A 14670-nucleotide genomic window follows, 5' to 3' on the forward strand; every position below is an offset into this window, starting at 1 on the left:
ATCCAGAGACCATCATTGCCACATTCTGTTGTGAAAAGTGTTTTCATATCGCATGAGGAAAATACATTGTCACTGAATTTCTAGTCACATGATAATGAAGGATAGGGTACAGGACCTGGGTGTAGAAGATGTAAATACTCTTTAAATATTGATAATGTTTCTTAGTTCCTTAATCTTTCATTGGAATAATCATTAAACTACCCACAATGCCACTTTTGTTCTCTTATTTATCACTAGGCCTGAACAGACCTTTTTAATATAATCATGTTGTCATTTAATGTGTTAAACTGTCATAACAAATTGTGCTTTTGAGCTGTAATCAGTTTCCTTTTATCATTTAGTAACTTAAATGTCATGTAGTTCCTGTAGTTCAAGTCAAATGTATAGGACTGTGATTAAAGAAATTTAAAAAATGTGGCTGAACATGTAGTGGTTGTTTTTGGTGCCTTGGTGAATATGCAGTGGAATTGGGAAATGTCTATTATTATTTCCATTCACCTATTCTTGCAATGTAGTGCATAATTTATGACCAAGGAACTGATAGAAGCATCTTTTTAATTTCTTAAATCAAAGAGATTTTATTATTTATCATGCAGGAGGGAGGAAAACCAAAGACCCATCGATACTGGCCCAAACTGGGCTCAAAACACAGCTCAGCAACTTATGGAAAATTTAAGGTGACAACAAAATTCCGCACAGATTCTGGTTGCTATGCAACTACGGGTTTAAAAGTCAAGCACCTGTTGTCTGGGCAGGAGAGGACCGTGTGGCATTTGCAGTACACAGACTGGCCAGATCACGGCTGTCCAGAAGATGTTCAGGGTTTCTTGTGTAAGTACTAAGATACCTATTGTAGTACCTTATGCATGCAGACCAATGGAATGAAATGTTCACTTTATCATTTACTATTGATTGATAATTCAGTTTGAAGAAACACACCATTAAGCAAACATAGTGTGTGCCTGAGAGCAATGGTATCCAGAAGAAGAATTTTCACAACTTTTTCCCCCCCAACATTCCTTATGGGCTGAATTGTCCTATATTAATTGTTGAATGAATCTGAAATCACTGTACCAATTATCGTACAGCTGAAATAACTTATGCATGTAAATGAAAAGAAACGTGTGTAAGTTTGGTATGTGACACTCAAGACTCCAGGGTAAATATGCACCTGACTTAAAAAACCAATTTAAGGTCAAGTTCAGCAGTCACCCTGGATTGTAACTGTATTGCACATTCTCCAAAATATTTTATGACTCCATCGTTTTTCAGGTGGGTGCCTTTATTATCATCTATCCACAGAGTTGCCAACAGTGGCTTCCCTTGTGCTTGTACTATTACTTACGTTATTCTTTATGCATTCCTATGCTAGTTCTCAACCATGTGCCGCTTTCAGCAATTTTATCCAAAAACATAGCTTATCCATGTTTACTTTAAGACACTTGACAATGTCTCAACACTTCACTCCTAAGCATCTTGAACCTGCCACTATATGTCTATCCCACATGAACAGAAATTTCTTCCACACAGGTATAGTTTATAATGGAGACTGACAATTCACATCCTCTGTGACGTCTGTAGCTCAACCCAGTATCAGATATCTGTGCCATCATTTGACATCTCCTCCTCTGTACTGTTGTCTGACTCTGATCTGCCTGAGCACATCTGCAGCCAACACCCTCACCCATGTCCCCGATGTTGACTATTCCAGCAGATACCTGATCACTCTTTGCAAATATTATTCAAAACCACCCTACACAGAATGTACACTGTTCTGCCTTTACATTTCTCGAAATTTATACTTAATCATTGGTGCTTATGGTTTAGTTAACAAAACCTCTAGTTCTGCAAGACCTCTCTAAAACTGTCTGCCCCTCCATTTCCTATTTCACCTGAGATGCTCTTTCATTCATTGCTTACCCCATCGGGATCAGCATCAATTATTGTTTAATAACAAATCCTGTTAAGCATAGAACCATAGAACATGACGGCACAGAAACAGGTCTTTTGGCCTTTCTTGGCTGTGCCAAACCATCTTTCTGCCTAATCCCACTGACCTGCACCTAGACCATATCCCTCCATACACCTCCCATCCATGTACCTGTCCAAGTTTTTCTTAAATGTTAAAAGTGAGCCCGCATTTACCACTTCAACTGGCAGCTCATTCCACACTCCCACTACTCTCTGTGTGAAGAAGCTCCCCCAATGTTCCCTTGAAACTTTTCCCTTTTCACCTTTAACCCACATCCTCTGGTTTTTTTTCTCCCCTAGCCTCAGTGGAAAAAGCCTGCTTGCATTCACTCTATCTATACTCATCATAATTTTATACACCTCTATCAAATCTCTCCTCATTCTTCTACACTCCAGGGAATAAAGTCCTAACCCATTCAACCTTTCTCTGTAACTCAGTTTCTCAAGTCACGGCAACATCCTTGTAAACCTTCTCTGCATTCTTTCAACCTTATTAATATCCTTCCTGTAATTTGACCAAAACTGCACACAATACTCCACATTTGGCGTCACCAATGTCTTATACAACCTCACCATAACATTCCAACTCTTATACTCAATACTTTGATTTATAAAGGCCAATGTCCCAAAAGCTCTCTTTACGATCTTATCTACCTGTGACACCACTTTTGGGGAATTATGTATCAGTATTCCCAGATCCCTCTGTTCTACTACACTCTGCAGTGTCCTACCATTTACCTTGTATGTTCTACCTTGGTTTGTCCTTCCAAAGTCTCACACTTGTCTTCATTAAACTCCATCTGCCATTTTTCAGCCCATTTTTCCAGCTGGTCCAAATCCCTCTGCAAGCTTTGAAAACCTTCCTCAGTGGTTCACTACACCTCCAATCTTTGTATCATCTGCAAATTTGCTGATCCAATTTACCATTACCATCCAGATCATTGACATAGATGACAAATAACAATGGACCCAGCACTAATCCTTGTGGCATACCACTAGTCACAGGCCTCCACTCAGAAGCAATCCTCCACTACCACTCTCCGGCTTCTCCCATTGAGCCAATGTCTAATCCAATTTACTACCTCTCCATGTATACCTAGCGAATGAATCTTCCTAACTAACCTCCCATGCGGGACCTTGTCAGAGGCCTTACTGAAGTCCATGTAGACAACATCCACTGCCTTCCCTTCATCCACTTCCCTGGTAACCCCCTCGAAAAACTCTAACAGATTGGTTAAACATGACCTACCACGCACAAAGCCATGTTGACTCTCCCTAATAAGTCCCTATCTATCCAAATACTTATAGATCCTATCTCTTAGTACTCCTTCCAATAATTTACCTACTATCAACGTCAAACTTACCGGCCTGTAATTTCCCAGATTACTTTTAGAGCCTTTTTTAAACAATGGAACAACATGAGCTATCCTCCAATCCTCCGGCACCTCACCCGTGGATACCGACATTTTAAATAAATCTGCCAGGGCACCTGCAATTTCAACACTACTCTCCTTCAGGATCCAAGGGAATACCCTGTCAGGTCCTGGGGATTTATCTACTCTGATTTGCCTCAAGACAGCAAGCACCTCCTCATCTTTAATTGGTATAGGTTCCATGACCTCACTACTTGTTTGCCTTATTTCCGTAGACTCCTTGCCAGTTTTCTTAGATGCCAAAAAAACATTTAAGATCTCCCCCATTTCTTTTGGTTCCATACATAGCCGGCCACTCTGATCTTCAAGAGGACCAATTTTATCCCTTACTATCCTTTTGCTCTTAATATACCTGTAGAAGCTCTTAGGATTATCCTTCACCTTGACTGCCAAAGCAACCTCGTGTCTTCTTTTAGCCCTCCTGATTTCTTTAAGTATTTTCTTGCACTTTTTATACTCCTCAAGCACCTTATTTGCTCCTTGTTGCCTATACCTGTCATACATCTCTCTCTTCTTCTCTATCAGATTTCCAATATCCCTTGAAAATCAAGGTTCCTTATTCTTATTCACTTTGCCTTTAATCCTGACAGGAAATTTCAAACTCTGCAGTCTCAAAATTTCTCCTTTGAAGGCCTCCTACTTACCAATCACATCCTTGCCAGAGAACAACCTGTCCCAATCCACGCTTTTTAGTTTCTTCCTCGTTTCTTCAAATTTGCCCTTTTTCCAGTTTAGAACCTCAACCCGAGGACCAGATCTATCTTTATCCATGACCAAGTTGAAACTAATGGTGTTATGATCACTAGACCTAAAGTGTTCCCATACACACACTTCTGTCATTTGTCCTAACTCATTTCCTAATAGGAGATCTAATATTGCATCCTCTCTAGTTGGTACCTCTATATATTGATTTAGAAAACTTTTCCTGAACACATTTTACAAACTCTAACCCGCCTAGACCTTTAACAGTATGGGAGTCCCAATCAATGTGGAAAATTAAAATCCCCTACTATCACAGCTTTATGTTCCTGCAATTGTCTGCTATCACTCTGCAGATTTGCTCCTGCAGTTCCCACTATTGGGTGGTCTATAATACAATCCCATTAATGTGGTCGTACCTTTCCTGTTTCTCAGCTCCACCCATATGGCCTCGGTAGATAAACCCTGTAATCTGTCCTGCCTGAGCACTGCTGTAACATTTTCCCTGACTAGCAATGCCACCCCCCACCCTTCATCCCTCTGCCTCTATCACCTCTGAAACATCGGAACCCTGGAACATTAAGCTGCCAGTCCGCCCCTCCTGTAGCCAAGTTTCACTAATGGCTATAATGTCATAATTCCATGTGTCAATCCACGCCCTCAGCTCATCTGCCTTCCCCACAATACTCCTCGCATTGAAATAGACACACCTCAGAAGATTATTATCACCACACACAACCCTTCTATTTCTGACTTTGCATTAACTTTTAACATCATTTATTTTCACCCCCACTCCACTATCTGCTCTGGCACTCTGGTTCCCATCCCCCTGCAAATCTAATTTAAACCCTCCCCAATTGCACTAGCAAACCTCCCTGCAAGGGTATTGGTCCCCCTGTAGTTCAGGTGTCACCTATCTCTCTTGTACAGGTCCCACTTGCTCCAGAAGATGTCCCAAAGAGCCAAAAATCTGAAACCCTGCCCCTTACACCAGTTCCTCAGCCACGTGTTCATCCTCCAGAGCATCCTACACCTACTCTCACTGGCACGTAGCACAGGTAGCAATCCTGAGATTACTACCCTCGAGGTCCTGCTTTTTAACTTCCTACCAAGCTCTCTATACTCACTCTTTCTTCCTACATCATTGGTACCGATGTGAACCATGACATCTGACTGCTCACCCTCCCACTTCAGAATGCTATGCATGTGATCAGAGACCTCTTGAGGAATTTTGCATAATGTTCAGTTCTTTACAGATAGAAATCTTGGTGCCTGTATCAGGTGATAGTGCTTCTCGGATTTTTAATCACATGCACTGCTTTTATCTTACTAGCCTACTTGCATCTTTCTAGGCTTCGAATCTGATGAAGGTGGAAGTCAGATATTTTCATATAATTTGATGTCTGAACTTATTATTGCTGAGTGTAATATACACTCAGTAGCCACTTTATTAGGTATCTCTTAACCTAACAAAGTGACCATTGAGAACATGTTCATGGTATTCTGATGCTGCAGCCCTTCTACTTCAAAGTGTGATGTGTAGTGCACCTAGAGACACCACTATTGTTATCACGTGGTCATTTGAGTAACTGCCAGCTTGAACCAGTCTGGCCATTCTCTCTGTCCTCTTGCATTAACAAGGCGTTTTTGACCATAGAACTGCTGCTCACTGGTTTCTCACACATTCTGTAAACTCCAGAGACTGTTGTACATGAAAATCCCAAGAGATCAGCAGTTTCTGAAATACTCAAACCACCCTGTCTGGCACCAACAATCATTCCACAGTCAACATCACTTAGATCACATTTCTTACCCATTCTGTTGTTTGGTCTTAACAGCATCAAACCTGTTGACCATATTTGCATGCTTTTATGCATTGTGTTGCTGTTACATGATGGGCTGATTAGATATTTACATTAACAAGTAGGTATACAGGTGTATCTAATAAAGTGGCCATTGAGTGAACATGTAGCCACAATGACTTTAATTAAAAAGCCATTATCACCTTTTCTTGAACAGCAATTCCTTACATAAAGGAATTACATTCTGGAACTGCAGAAACAGTGGCTACAAATTGTGTTCTAGCACATTTTATGCTAAAAGTGCAAAGCAGTTATTGGAGATCAATACTATTGCTTGGGCATTTGTGTAGTCTATTTAGACCACATGAAATACAAACAGTAATAAAGTACACTTTTATTTTTTAATTATGGTTAGCAAAATTTATTTTCTGAACATAGTACAAATATTTTTAATACACTTAAGCCAAATGGAGACTGGCAGAATAATTTCTTCTCAATCCTTTCTCCCAAGAACAAACAACCAGTAAGTGTTCTCTTCATTAGTTTTCTCCAATATATTTGCTTTGCTAACACATGAAATGTCTTCAATCATTCAAGTATATTGTTCCACATGCCTTTTGTTAACATCAGTGAAATCAAGTGTCATTGAGCTGTTATTTATTCTACTTTATTCTTTCTTAGCATCTCCAAATTGTCAAACCTTCTGTCCTCAATTCTTTTCATATTTGAAACCAACTTCAGTGTTAACGGTAGGCTTTTCAGTATGCAAACACCTGTTTCTTCAGAGTTGAATTTATATTTGCTACAAACAGTGGAACAGATAGCCGTGATATAACATACTAGAATTTTTTAAAAAATAAACTCAGCTTTATAATGAGATTATGTTTGCCAACATTACTTACTGAAAAGCATCCTTTGGGACACGTCTTCTCTACTGCTATGGTTGCCAAGTGTAAGCAGTTGAGTTAAAAGATAGATTGTGGTGTGTAGAACTAAACAGTTGCATTTATAAGGGCAATAGTTAATCCTTTCCTTCAGGTTTACTCTTAAATCTAAAAGCTGAGCTAAAATGCAAGTTTATAATCTGAGGTCTTAGTTATGTTGGACATAAATGTAACTGGCTGCAGACACTATTTGTGGAAAAATTAAAACCCAAATTTATTGAATTGATTCTATTATCTCATCTTCTATTTGGAATGATAAAAGACCAAGAATTAGTAAATGTCACTTACAAAAATTGAAGAAGGAAGGTGGTCTTGCTTTGCCTAATTTAGGAATGTGTTACTGGGCTGTTAATGTGTGATATATGTCCTTTTAGTTACACTGGGTTGATAAGAACGAACGGCCAATTTGGGTAGATTTGAAATTGAAAGCTGTGAAACAGTTTTATTTAACCTCGTTATTGGGAGCTGCTCTACCTATACAATTAACTAAAGTTGCTAATTTAAATTTATACCCTGTGATTAAGTATTCTTTACAAATTTGGCTCCAGTTCTGTAATTTTTTTAATTTATCGAAATTATTTTTAAGCCTTCTTCGAGTGATCCAATTTTTTTATTTTGTAAAAATGAAGGTATTAATTTTTTTTGGATCTATTTAAAGAAGATAGACTGATGTCTTTTGAACAATTAGTTGTAAAAAGTGTGAGTATGAAAGAGAATATTTATCAATACCTTCAAGTTAGACATTTCTTACAAAAATATTTAAGTAATTTTCCTTAGGTATTGGATGCTGACCTGTTAGATACTATTACGAGTATGAACCCTTTGATGAAGGGTTCCACTCGAAGAATTTATAACTTATTATTACAATGGGATAAGTGTCCTTTATTTAAGATTAAAGAAGATTGGGAAAAGGAATTTAATTTGACTTTTATGATGGAGGACTGGATGCGGATTCTGAAGTTGGTTAACTCTTCAATTTGTGCTAGTCATTCACTGGTTCACTTTAAAATTGTATATCGTTACTATTTGATGAAGGAGAGATTGTCTAAAATCTTTCCTATTGTGATAGATGTAGAACTGAGACAGCTACACTGACACACATGTTTTGGTCTTGTTCTATGCTGGAACAGTTTTGGAAGTCAGTTTTTTCTAAGGCACTTAAAGTTAATTTAGAACCTAACAAATAGTAACGATATACAATTTTAAAGTGAATCAGTGAATGTTCTTTGGAATAATTCCTCAAAATATCCGCAGTATTTCTTTGTCTGACCAACATGTTATTGCGTTTGTTACATTGATAGCTGGGAGGGCCATTCTGTTGAAGTGGAAGGAGACGTTGGCTCCCACTCTGTCACAATGGTTCTCTCAAGTGGTGTTATGTCTTAGTCTGGACAAAATTAAAAGTCGAACCTTCGAACCTATGTTTGATTTTGAGGAAAGATGGGGTTCATTTGTTCGTTACTACCATTTGAGTTAATTGATAGATTTCCTCCACGATCTAATTGTATAATTTTATAATGGTATAATTTTTTTTGCTGGTGGTTTGATGTTTATCTTTAGAAGCTTTTTGTATGACACATGGCTTCGGGGTTGAACACCTAATGGGTTCTTTTTTCTCACTTTTCTTTGCTTTAGTAGGGATTATTTTTCCCTCTTTGAGACATTGTATTACCTACTTCGATGTACTCTTGTTATTTTGATAGATAGATAGATAGATACTTTATTCATCCCCATGGGGAAATTCAACTTTTTTTCCAATGTCCCATACACTTGTTGTAGCAAAACTAATTACATACAATACTTAACTCAGTAAAAAAATATGATATGCATCTAAATCACCGTCTCAAAAAGCATTAATAATAGCTTTTAAAAAGTTCTTAAGTCCTGGCGGTAGAATTGTAAAGCCTAATGGCATTGGGGAGTATTGACCTCTTCATCCTGTCTGAGGAGCATTGCATCGATAGTAACCTGTCACTGAAACTGCTTCTCTGTCTCTGGATGGTGCTATGTAGAGGATGTTCAGAGTTATCCATAATTGACCGTAGCCTACTCAGCGCCCTTCGCTCAGCTACCGATGTTAAACTCTCCAGTACTTTGCCCACGACAGAGCCTGCCTTCCTTACCAGCTTATTAAGACGTGAGGCGTCCCTCTTCTTAATGCTTCCTCCCCAACACGCCACCACAAAGAAGAGGGCGCTCTCCACAACTGACCTATAGAACATCTTCAGCATCTCACTACAGACATTGAATGACGCCAACCTTCTTAGGAAGTACATTCGACTCTGTGCCTTCCTGCACAAGGCATCTGTGTTGGCAGTCCAGTCAAGCTTCTCATCTAACTGTACTCCCAGATACTTGTAGGTCTTAACCTGCTCCACACGTTCTCCATTAATGATCACTGGCTCCATATGGGGCCTAGATCTCCTAAAGTCCACCACCATCTCCTTGGTCTTGGTGATACTGAGACGCAGGTAGTTTGAGTTTGGATAATAATAATAAAAAAAGATTTGAAAAGAAAGAAAACCCAAATTCATTTCAAAGATCAGTGATATTTTAGGGCAATTCAGAATAATTTTATGATATAAACAGGTCTTCAACTGAGACTGGATACACCCCAAGGCTCGTTTCTAGAATTGCCTTATGCACCATTTGTGGCTTCCTTTGTGTGACTATAGATCAGAATAAAAAGTGAAAAGTATTGTTGGATTACAGTCATCTGAACTCAAAAGTTGTTTTTACTTACTGGTAGCTGACACTAATCTTATTTTTCATTTGCCAAAGCAATATGGAACTTTTGATTATGGGGGGGGGGGAGCAAAAAAGGGAAGAGAAGGATGTGGATGAAAGCGAGAAAAAAAAATTAGGTTTTAATTCTTCAGCACTGTTGAGTTTTATAACTAGTCATAAAACACATCCAAGTGAATTTATTTATCAAGCAAAGCATGATGTGTTATTTGGTGGAAAGCACTAAGAAAATTATTAAAATATACTTGCTGTGTAAAGGATTAGTTTAATTGCTAACTACATTTTCCTTGAATCTTTCAGCTTACCTAGAAGAAATTCAGTCAGTTCGGCGACACACCAACAGCATGCTGGACTCCAACAGGAGCTGTAATCCACCAATAGTTGTGCACTGCAGTGCAGGAGCTGGAAGAACAGGGGTGGTGATTCTAACAGAAGTTATGGTTGGTTGCTTGGAGCACAATGAGGTGAGTTGTTATTTTATGATCCACTTATAAGTAATGAGAACATGAAGGGATGAAAGATAAATCCAAAATGGTCTATCTGAAGACAATTTAATAGTTGTTATTTATTCATAGGATGTGGAAATTGCTGGCACGTTTTAGCCATCCTTTATTGCAGAAATTATAGGAAGGATGTGGAGGCTTTGGAGAGAACTCAGGAGGTTCATCAACATTGCCTGTATTAAAGGCTATAAGCCATTAGATAGAAGGGTTTAGACAAGCATGGATTTTTTAAAAAATTCTGAAGCAGTGGAGGCCAAAGAGGCCGGCTGGTGGCATAGTGGCATCGGTGCTGGACTTCGGGGCGAGAGGTCCTGAGTTCGAATCCACCCGGCTCCCTTGCGCGCTCTCCATCCGTGCTGGGTTAAGAGCTGGTGATCTCTTTTAAAAAAAACACTCACCCAGCAGAAGTCAAAGGCAAACTGTAACCGGCCATGTTCATGATTTCCCAATATGTCAGAGCAGCGTGGAGGGAAATCATCCGCCAAATAGAAATTACAGATGTGACCTATCAACAAGAGGCTGAAGGGTGCCCTAAGAGTACTATAATCGAATAATGTGAGCTGTAGACAGGGTAGGTAGTCTTTTGCTTGGGTTGAAACGTTAAGAACTAGAAGACAGCTTTAAGGTAAACAAGATCTATGTGGCATGCTTTTTTTTCCTGAAATACTGACAGCAGGTGGATGCCTGGAATGCACTGCCAGGGGAGTGCTGGAGGTAGATTTTATATAGAATAGTTCAGCACAGTACAGACCCATCAGCTCACAATGTTGTGCCAACCCTAAACCCCTGCCTCCCATATAACCCGGCACCTTAAATTCCTCCATATACCTGTCTAGTAGCCTCTTACATTTAACTAGTGTATCTGCCTCCATCACTGACTCAGGCAGTGCATTCCACGCACCAACCACTCTCTGAATAAAAAACCTTCCTCTAATATCCCCCTTGAACTTCCCTCCCCTTACCTTAAAGCCCCGTCCTCTTGCATTGAGCAGTGGTGCCCTGGGGAAGAGGCGCTGACTGTCCACTTGATATCTTGTACACCTCTATCATGTCTCCTCTCATCCTCCTCCTCTCCAAAGAGTAAAGCCCTAGCTCCCTTAATCTTTGATCATAATGCATACTCTCTAAACCAGGCAGCATCCTGGTAAATCTCCTCTGTACCCTTTCCAATGCTTCCACATCCTTCCTATAGTGAGGCGACCAGAACTGGACAGAGTACTCCAAGTGTGGCCTAACCAGAGTTTTATAGAGCTGCATCATTACCCCCTGACTCTTAAACTCTATCCCTCGACCTATGAAAGCTAACACCCCATAAGCTTTCTTAATTACCCTATCTACTTGTGAGGCAACTTTCAGGGATCTGTGGACATGTTCCCCCAGATCCCTCTGCTCCTCCACACTCCCAAGTATCCTGCCATTTACCTGTGTACTCTGCCTTGGAGTTTGTCCTTCCAAAGTGTACCACCTCACACTTCTCCGGGTTGAACTCCATCTGCCACTTGTCAGCCCATTCCTGCATCCTATCAATATCTCTCTGCAACCTTCGACAATCCTCTACACTATCCACAACACCACTAACCTTTGTGACATCTGCAAACTTGCCAACTCACCCTTCTACCCCCACATCCAGGCCGTTAATAAAAATCACGAAAAGTAGGGGTCCCAGAACCGATCCTTGTGGGACACCACTAGTGACAACCCTCCAATCGGAATGTACTCTGTCCACCTGGGGAACATTCCATCAGGCCCCGGGGACTTATCTGTTATAATGTATTTTAGCAACTCCAACACCTCCTCTCCCTTAATATCAACATGCTCCAGAACTCCAACCTCACTCATGTTGTCCTCACAGTCATCAAGTTCCCTCTCATTGGTGAATACTGAAGAGAAGTATTCATTGAGGAACTCGCTCACTTCCACAGCCTCCAGGCACATCTTCCCACCTTTATCTCTAATCAGTCCTATCTTCACTCCTGTCAACCTCTTGTTCTTCACATAATTGAAGAATGCCTTGGGGTTTTCCTATACCCTACTCGCCAAGGCCTTATGCCCCCCTTCTTGCTACCCTATATTCCTCAATAGACCCATCTGATCCTTGCTTCCTAAACCTCATGTATGCTGCCTTCTTCCACCTGACTAGATTTTTCACCTCACTTGTCACCCATGGTTCCTTCACCCTACCAATTTTTATCTTCCTCACCGGGACAAATTTATCTTAACATCCTGCAAGAGATCCCTAAACATCGACCACATGTCAATAGTACATTTCCCTGCAAAAATATCATCCCAGTTCACACCTGCAAGTGCTAGCCTTTATAGCCTCATAATTTGCCCTTCCCCAATTAAAAATGTTCCTGTCCTCTCTGATTCTAATCCTTTTCCATAGTAATGCTAAAGGCCTGGGAGCAGTGGTCACTGTCCCCTAGATGCTCACCCACTGAGAAATCTGTGACCTGACCCAGTTTGTTTCTTAATATTAGATCTAGTATGGCATTCCCCTAGTTGGCCTGTCAACATATTGTGACAGGAATCCATCCTGGACACACTTAACAAACTCTGCCCCGTCTAAACCATTGGAATTAATCAGGTGCCAATCAATATTAGGGAAGTTAAAGTCACCCATGACAACAATCCTGTTATTTTTGCGCCTTTCCAAAATCTGCCTCCCAATCTGCTCCTCGGTATCTCTGCTGCTACCAGGGGGCCTATAGAATACCCCCAGTAGAGTAACTGCTCCCTTCCTGTTCCTGACTTCCACCCATGCTGACTCAAAAGAGGATCCTGCTACATTACCCACCCTTTCTGCAGCTGTAGTAGTATCCCTGACCAGTAATGCCACCCCTCCTCCCCTTTCTCCCCCCTCTCAATCGCTCTTAAAACACTGAAATCCAGGAATATTGAGAATCCATTCCTGCCCTAGTGCCAGCCAAATCTCTGTAATGGCCACTACATCATAATTCCATCTATGTATCCAAGCTCTCAGTTCATCACCTTTGTTCCTGATGCTTCTTGCATTGAAGTACACACACTTTAGCCCTTCTACCTCACTACCTTTACACCCTTTATTCTGCTTCTCTTTCCTCAATGTCTCTTTATATGTTAGATCTGACTTTAATCCATGCACTATACTTGCAGCTCTTGCATGACCTTTATCCTCCTCCACTTCACTATCTACTCTAACACTCTGGTTCCCCTCCCCCGCAAATCTAGTTTAAACTCCCTGGAGCAGTACTAGCAAACCTTCCCGTAAGGATATTAGTCCCGCTCCAGTTCAGGTGCAATCCGTCCCGTCGGAACAGGTCCCACCTTCCCTGGAAAAAGGCCCAATTGTCCGGAAACATGAAGCCCTCCCTCCTGTACCAACTCTTAGCCATGTATTTAGCTGCATTATCTTCCTATTTCTAGCCTCACTGGCACAGGTAGCAATCCTGAGATTGCAACCCTGGAGGTCCTGTCCTTCAACTTTGCACCTAACTCCCTAAACTCTCTTTGCAGCACCTCCTCCTTCTTCCTATCCACGTCATTGGTCCCGAAATGGACCACGACATCTGGCTGCTCACCCTCCCTCTTGAGAATACTGAGAACTCGATCCGAGATATCGCAGATCCTGGCACCAGGGAGGCAACAGACCATCCGGGATTCTCGATCTCTCCCACGGAACCTCTTATCTGTCACCCTAACTATCGAATCCCCTATCACTACTGCTCTCCTCTTTTCTCTCCTTCCCTTCTGAGCTGAGAGTCAATCTCGGTGCCAGAGACGCAACCACTGCAACTTGTCCCTGGCTGGTCATCCCCACCAACAGTATCCAAAACAGTATACTTATTTTTGATGGGAATGGCCACAGGGGTGCTCTGTTGTTCCTGTCTGTTCCCCTTCCCTCTCCTGACTTTTAGGGGTGACCATCTCCCTGAAACTCCTGTCTATTTCTGGCTGTGCCTCACGAGTGATCCGAAGTTCATCCAGCTCTAGTTCCCTAACTCGGTTTGTCCAGAGCTGCAGCTGGATGCACCTTTTACAGGTGGGAGCATTTAAAACTCTCCCGCTGTCTCACAGACCGACCTTCACGCACTTGCGCAGCCGTGCCCCATTCAAACTGCTGAAGAAGATAAAAAAAAGTTAGACAGTCATATGAACAAGCAAAGATTTAAGGGATTTAGACCACTCGCAGCCCAATGTGCAATTAAAACTGGCATCATGGCAGACACATATATTGTAGTCCCGTGTTGTTGTCATGTTCTGTGCATTTGTGTTTCTGGAGTCACAGATGCCAGATAATAGACTCTTACAAAGATCAATGTTTTTTTTTCCCCATGTAAAACACAAAGTGAATGAATTTCTACCATTCCAGTTTATCATTCACAAAGTGGTATTCTGAGGGTAATTTGTTAATTGATTTATTTATTATGGCCAAAGATACCAACATACAGTCACAAAGTTTTGTATGCATGGCATCCAGACAAATAATTCCATACATAGCTGTATTGAATAGGGTAAGAGGGGAAAAATGCAGAGTATGGTGTTACAGTAACGAAGTACAATACAAGTACAGTGGATTAATATTAAAATCATC

The 14670-nt window shown here is 40.8% G+C and overlaps 1 protein-coding gene across 2 annotated transcripts in view; it reads left to right on the forward strand.

The window, feature by feature from the left end:
• The window catches only part of LOC140730441 (tyrosine-protein phosphatase non-receptor type 14-like), a 256024-nt gene that overhangs the window by 233613 nt on the left and 7741 nt on the right, over positions 1-14670 (forward strand). For both annotated transcript variants that reach the window (XM_073050849.1, XM_073050850.1), the window contains 2 exons: positions 597-831; positions 9895-10058. In XM_073050849.1, coding sequence (XP_072906950.1) covers positions 597-831; positions 9895-10058 — 399 coding nt within the window. The remainder of the gene's footprint in view (positions 1-596; positions 832-9894; positions 10059-14670) is intronic.

This window comes from Hemitrygon akajei, chromosome 7, assembly GCF_048418815.1.
Source record: "Hemitrygon akajei chromosome 7, sHemAka1.3, whole genome shotgun sequence".
NCBI classification, from domain to species: Eukaryota; Metazoa; Chordata; class Chondrichthyes; order Myliobatiformes; family Dasyatidae; genus Hemitrygon; species Hemitrygon akajei.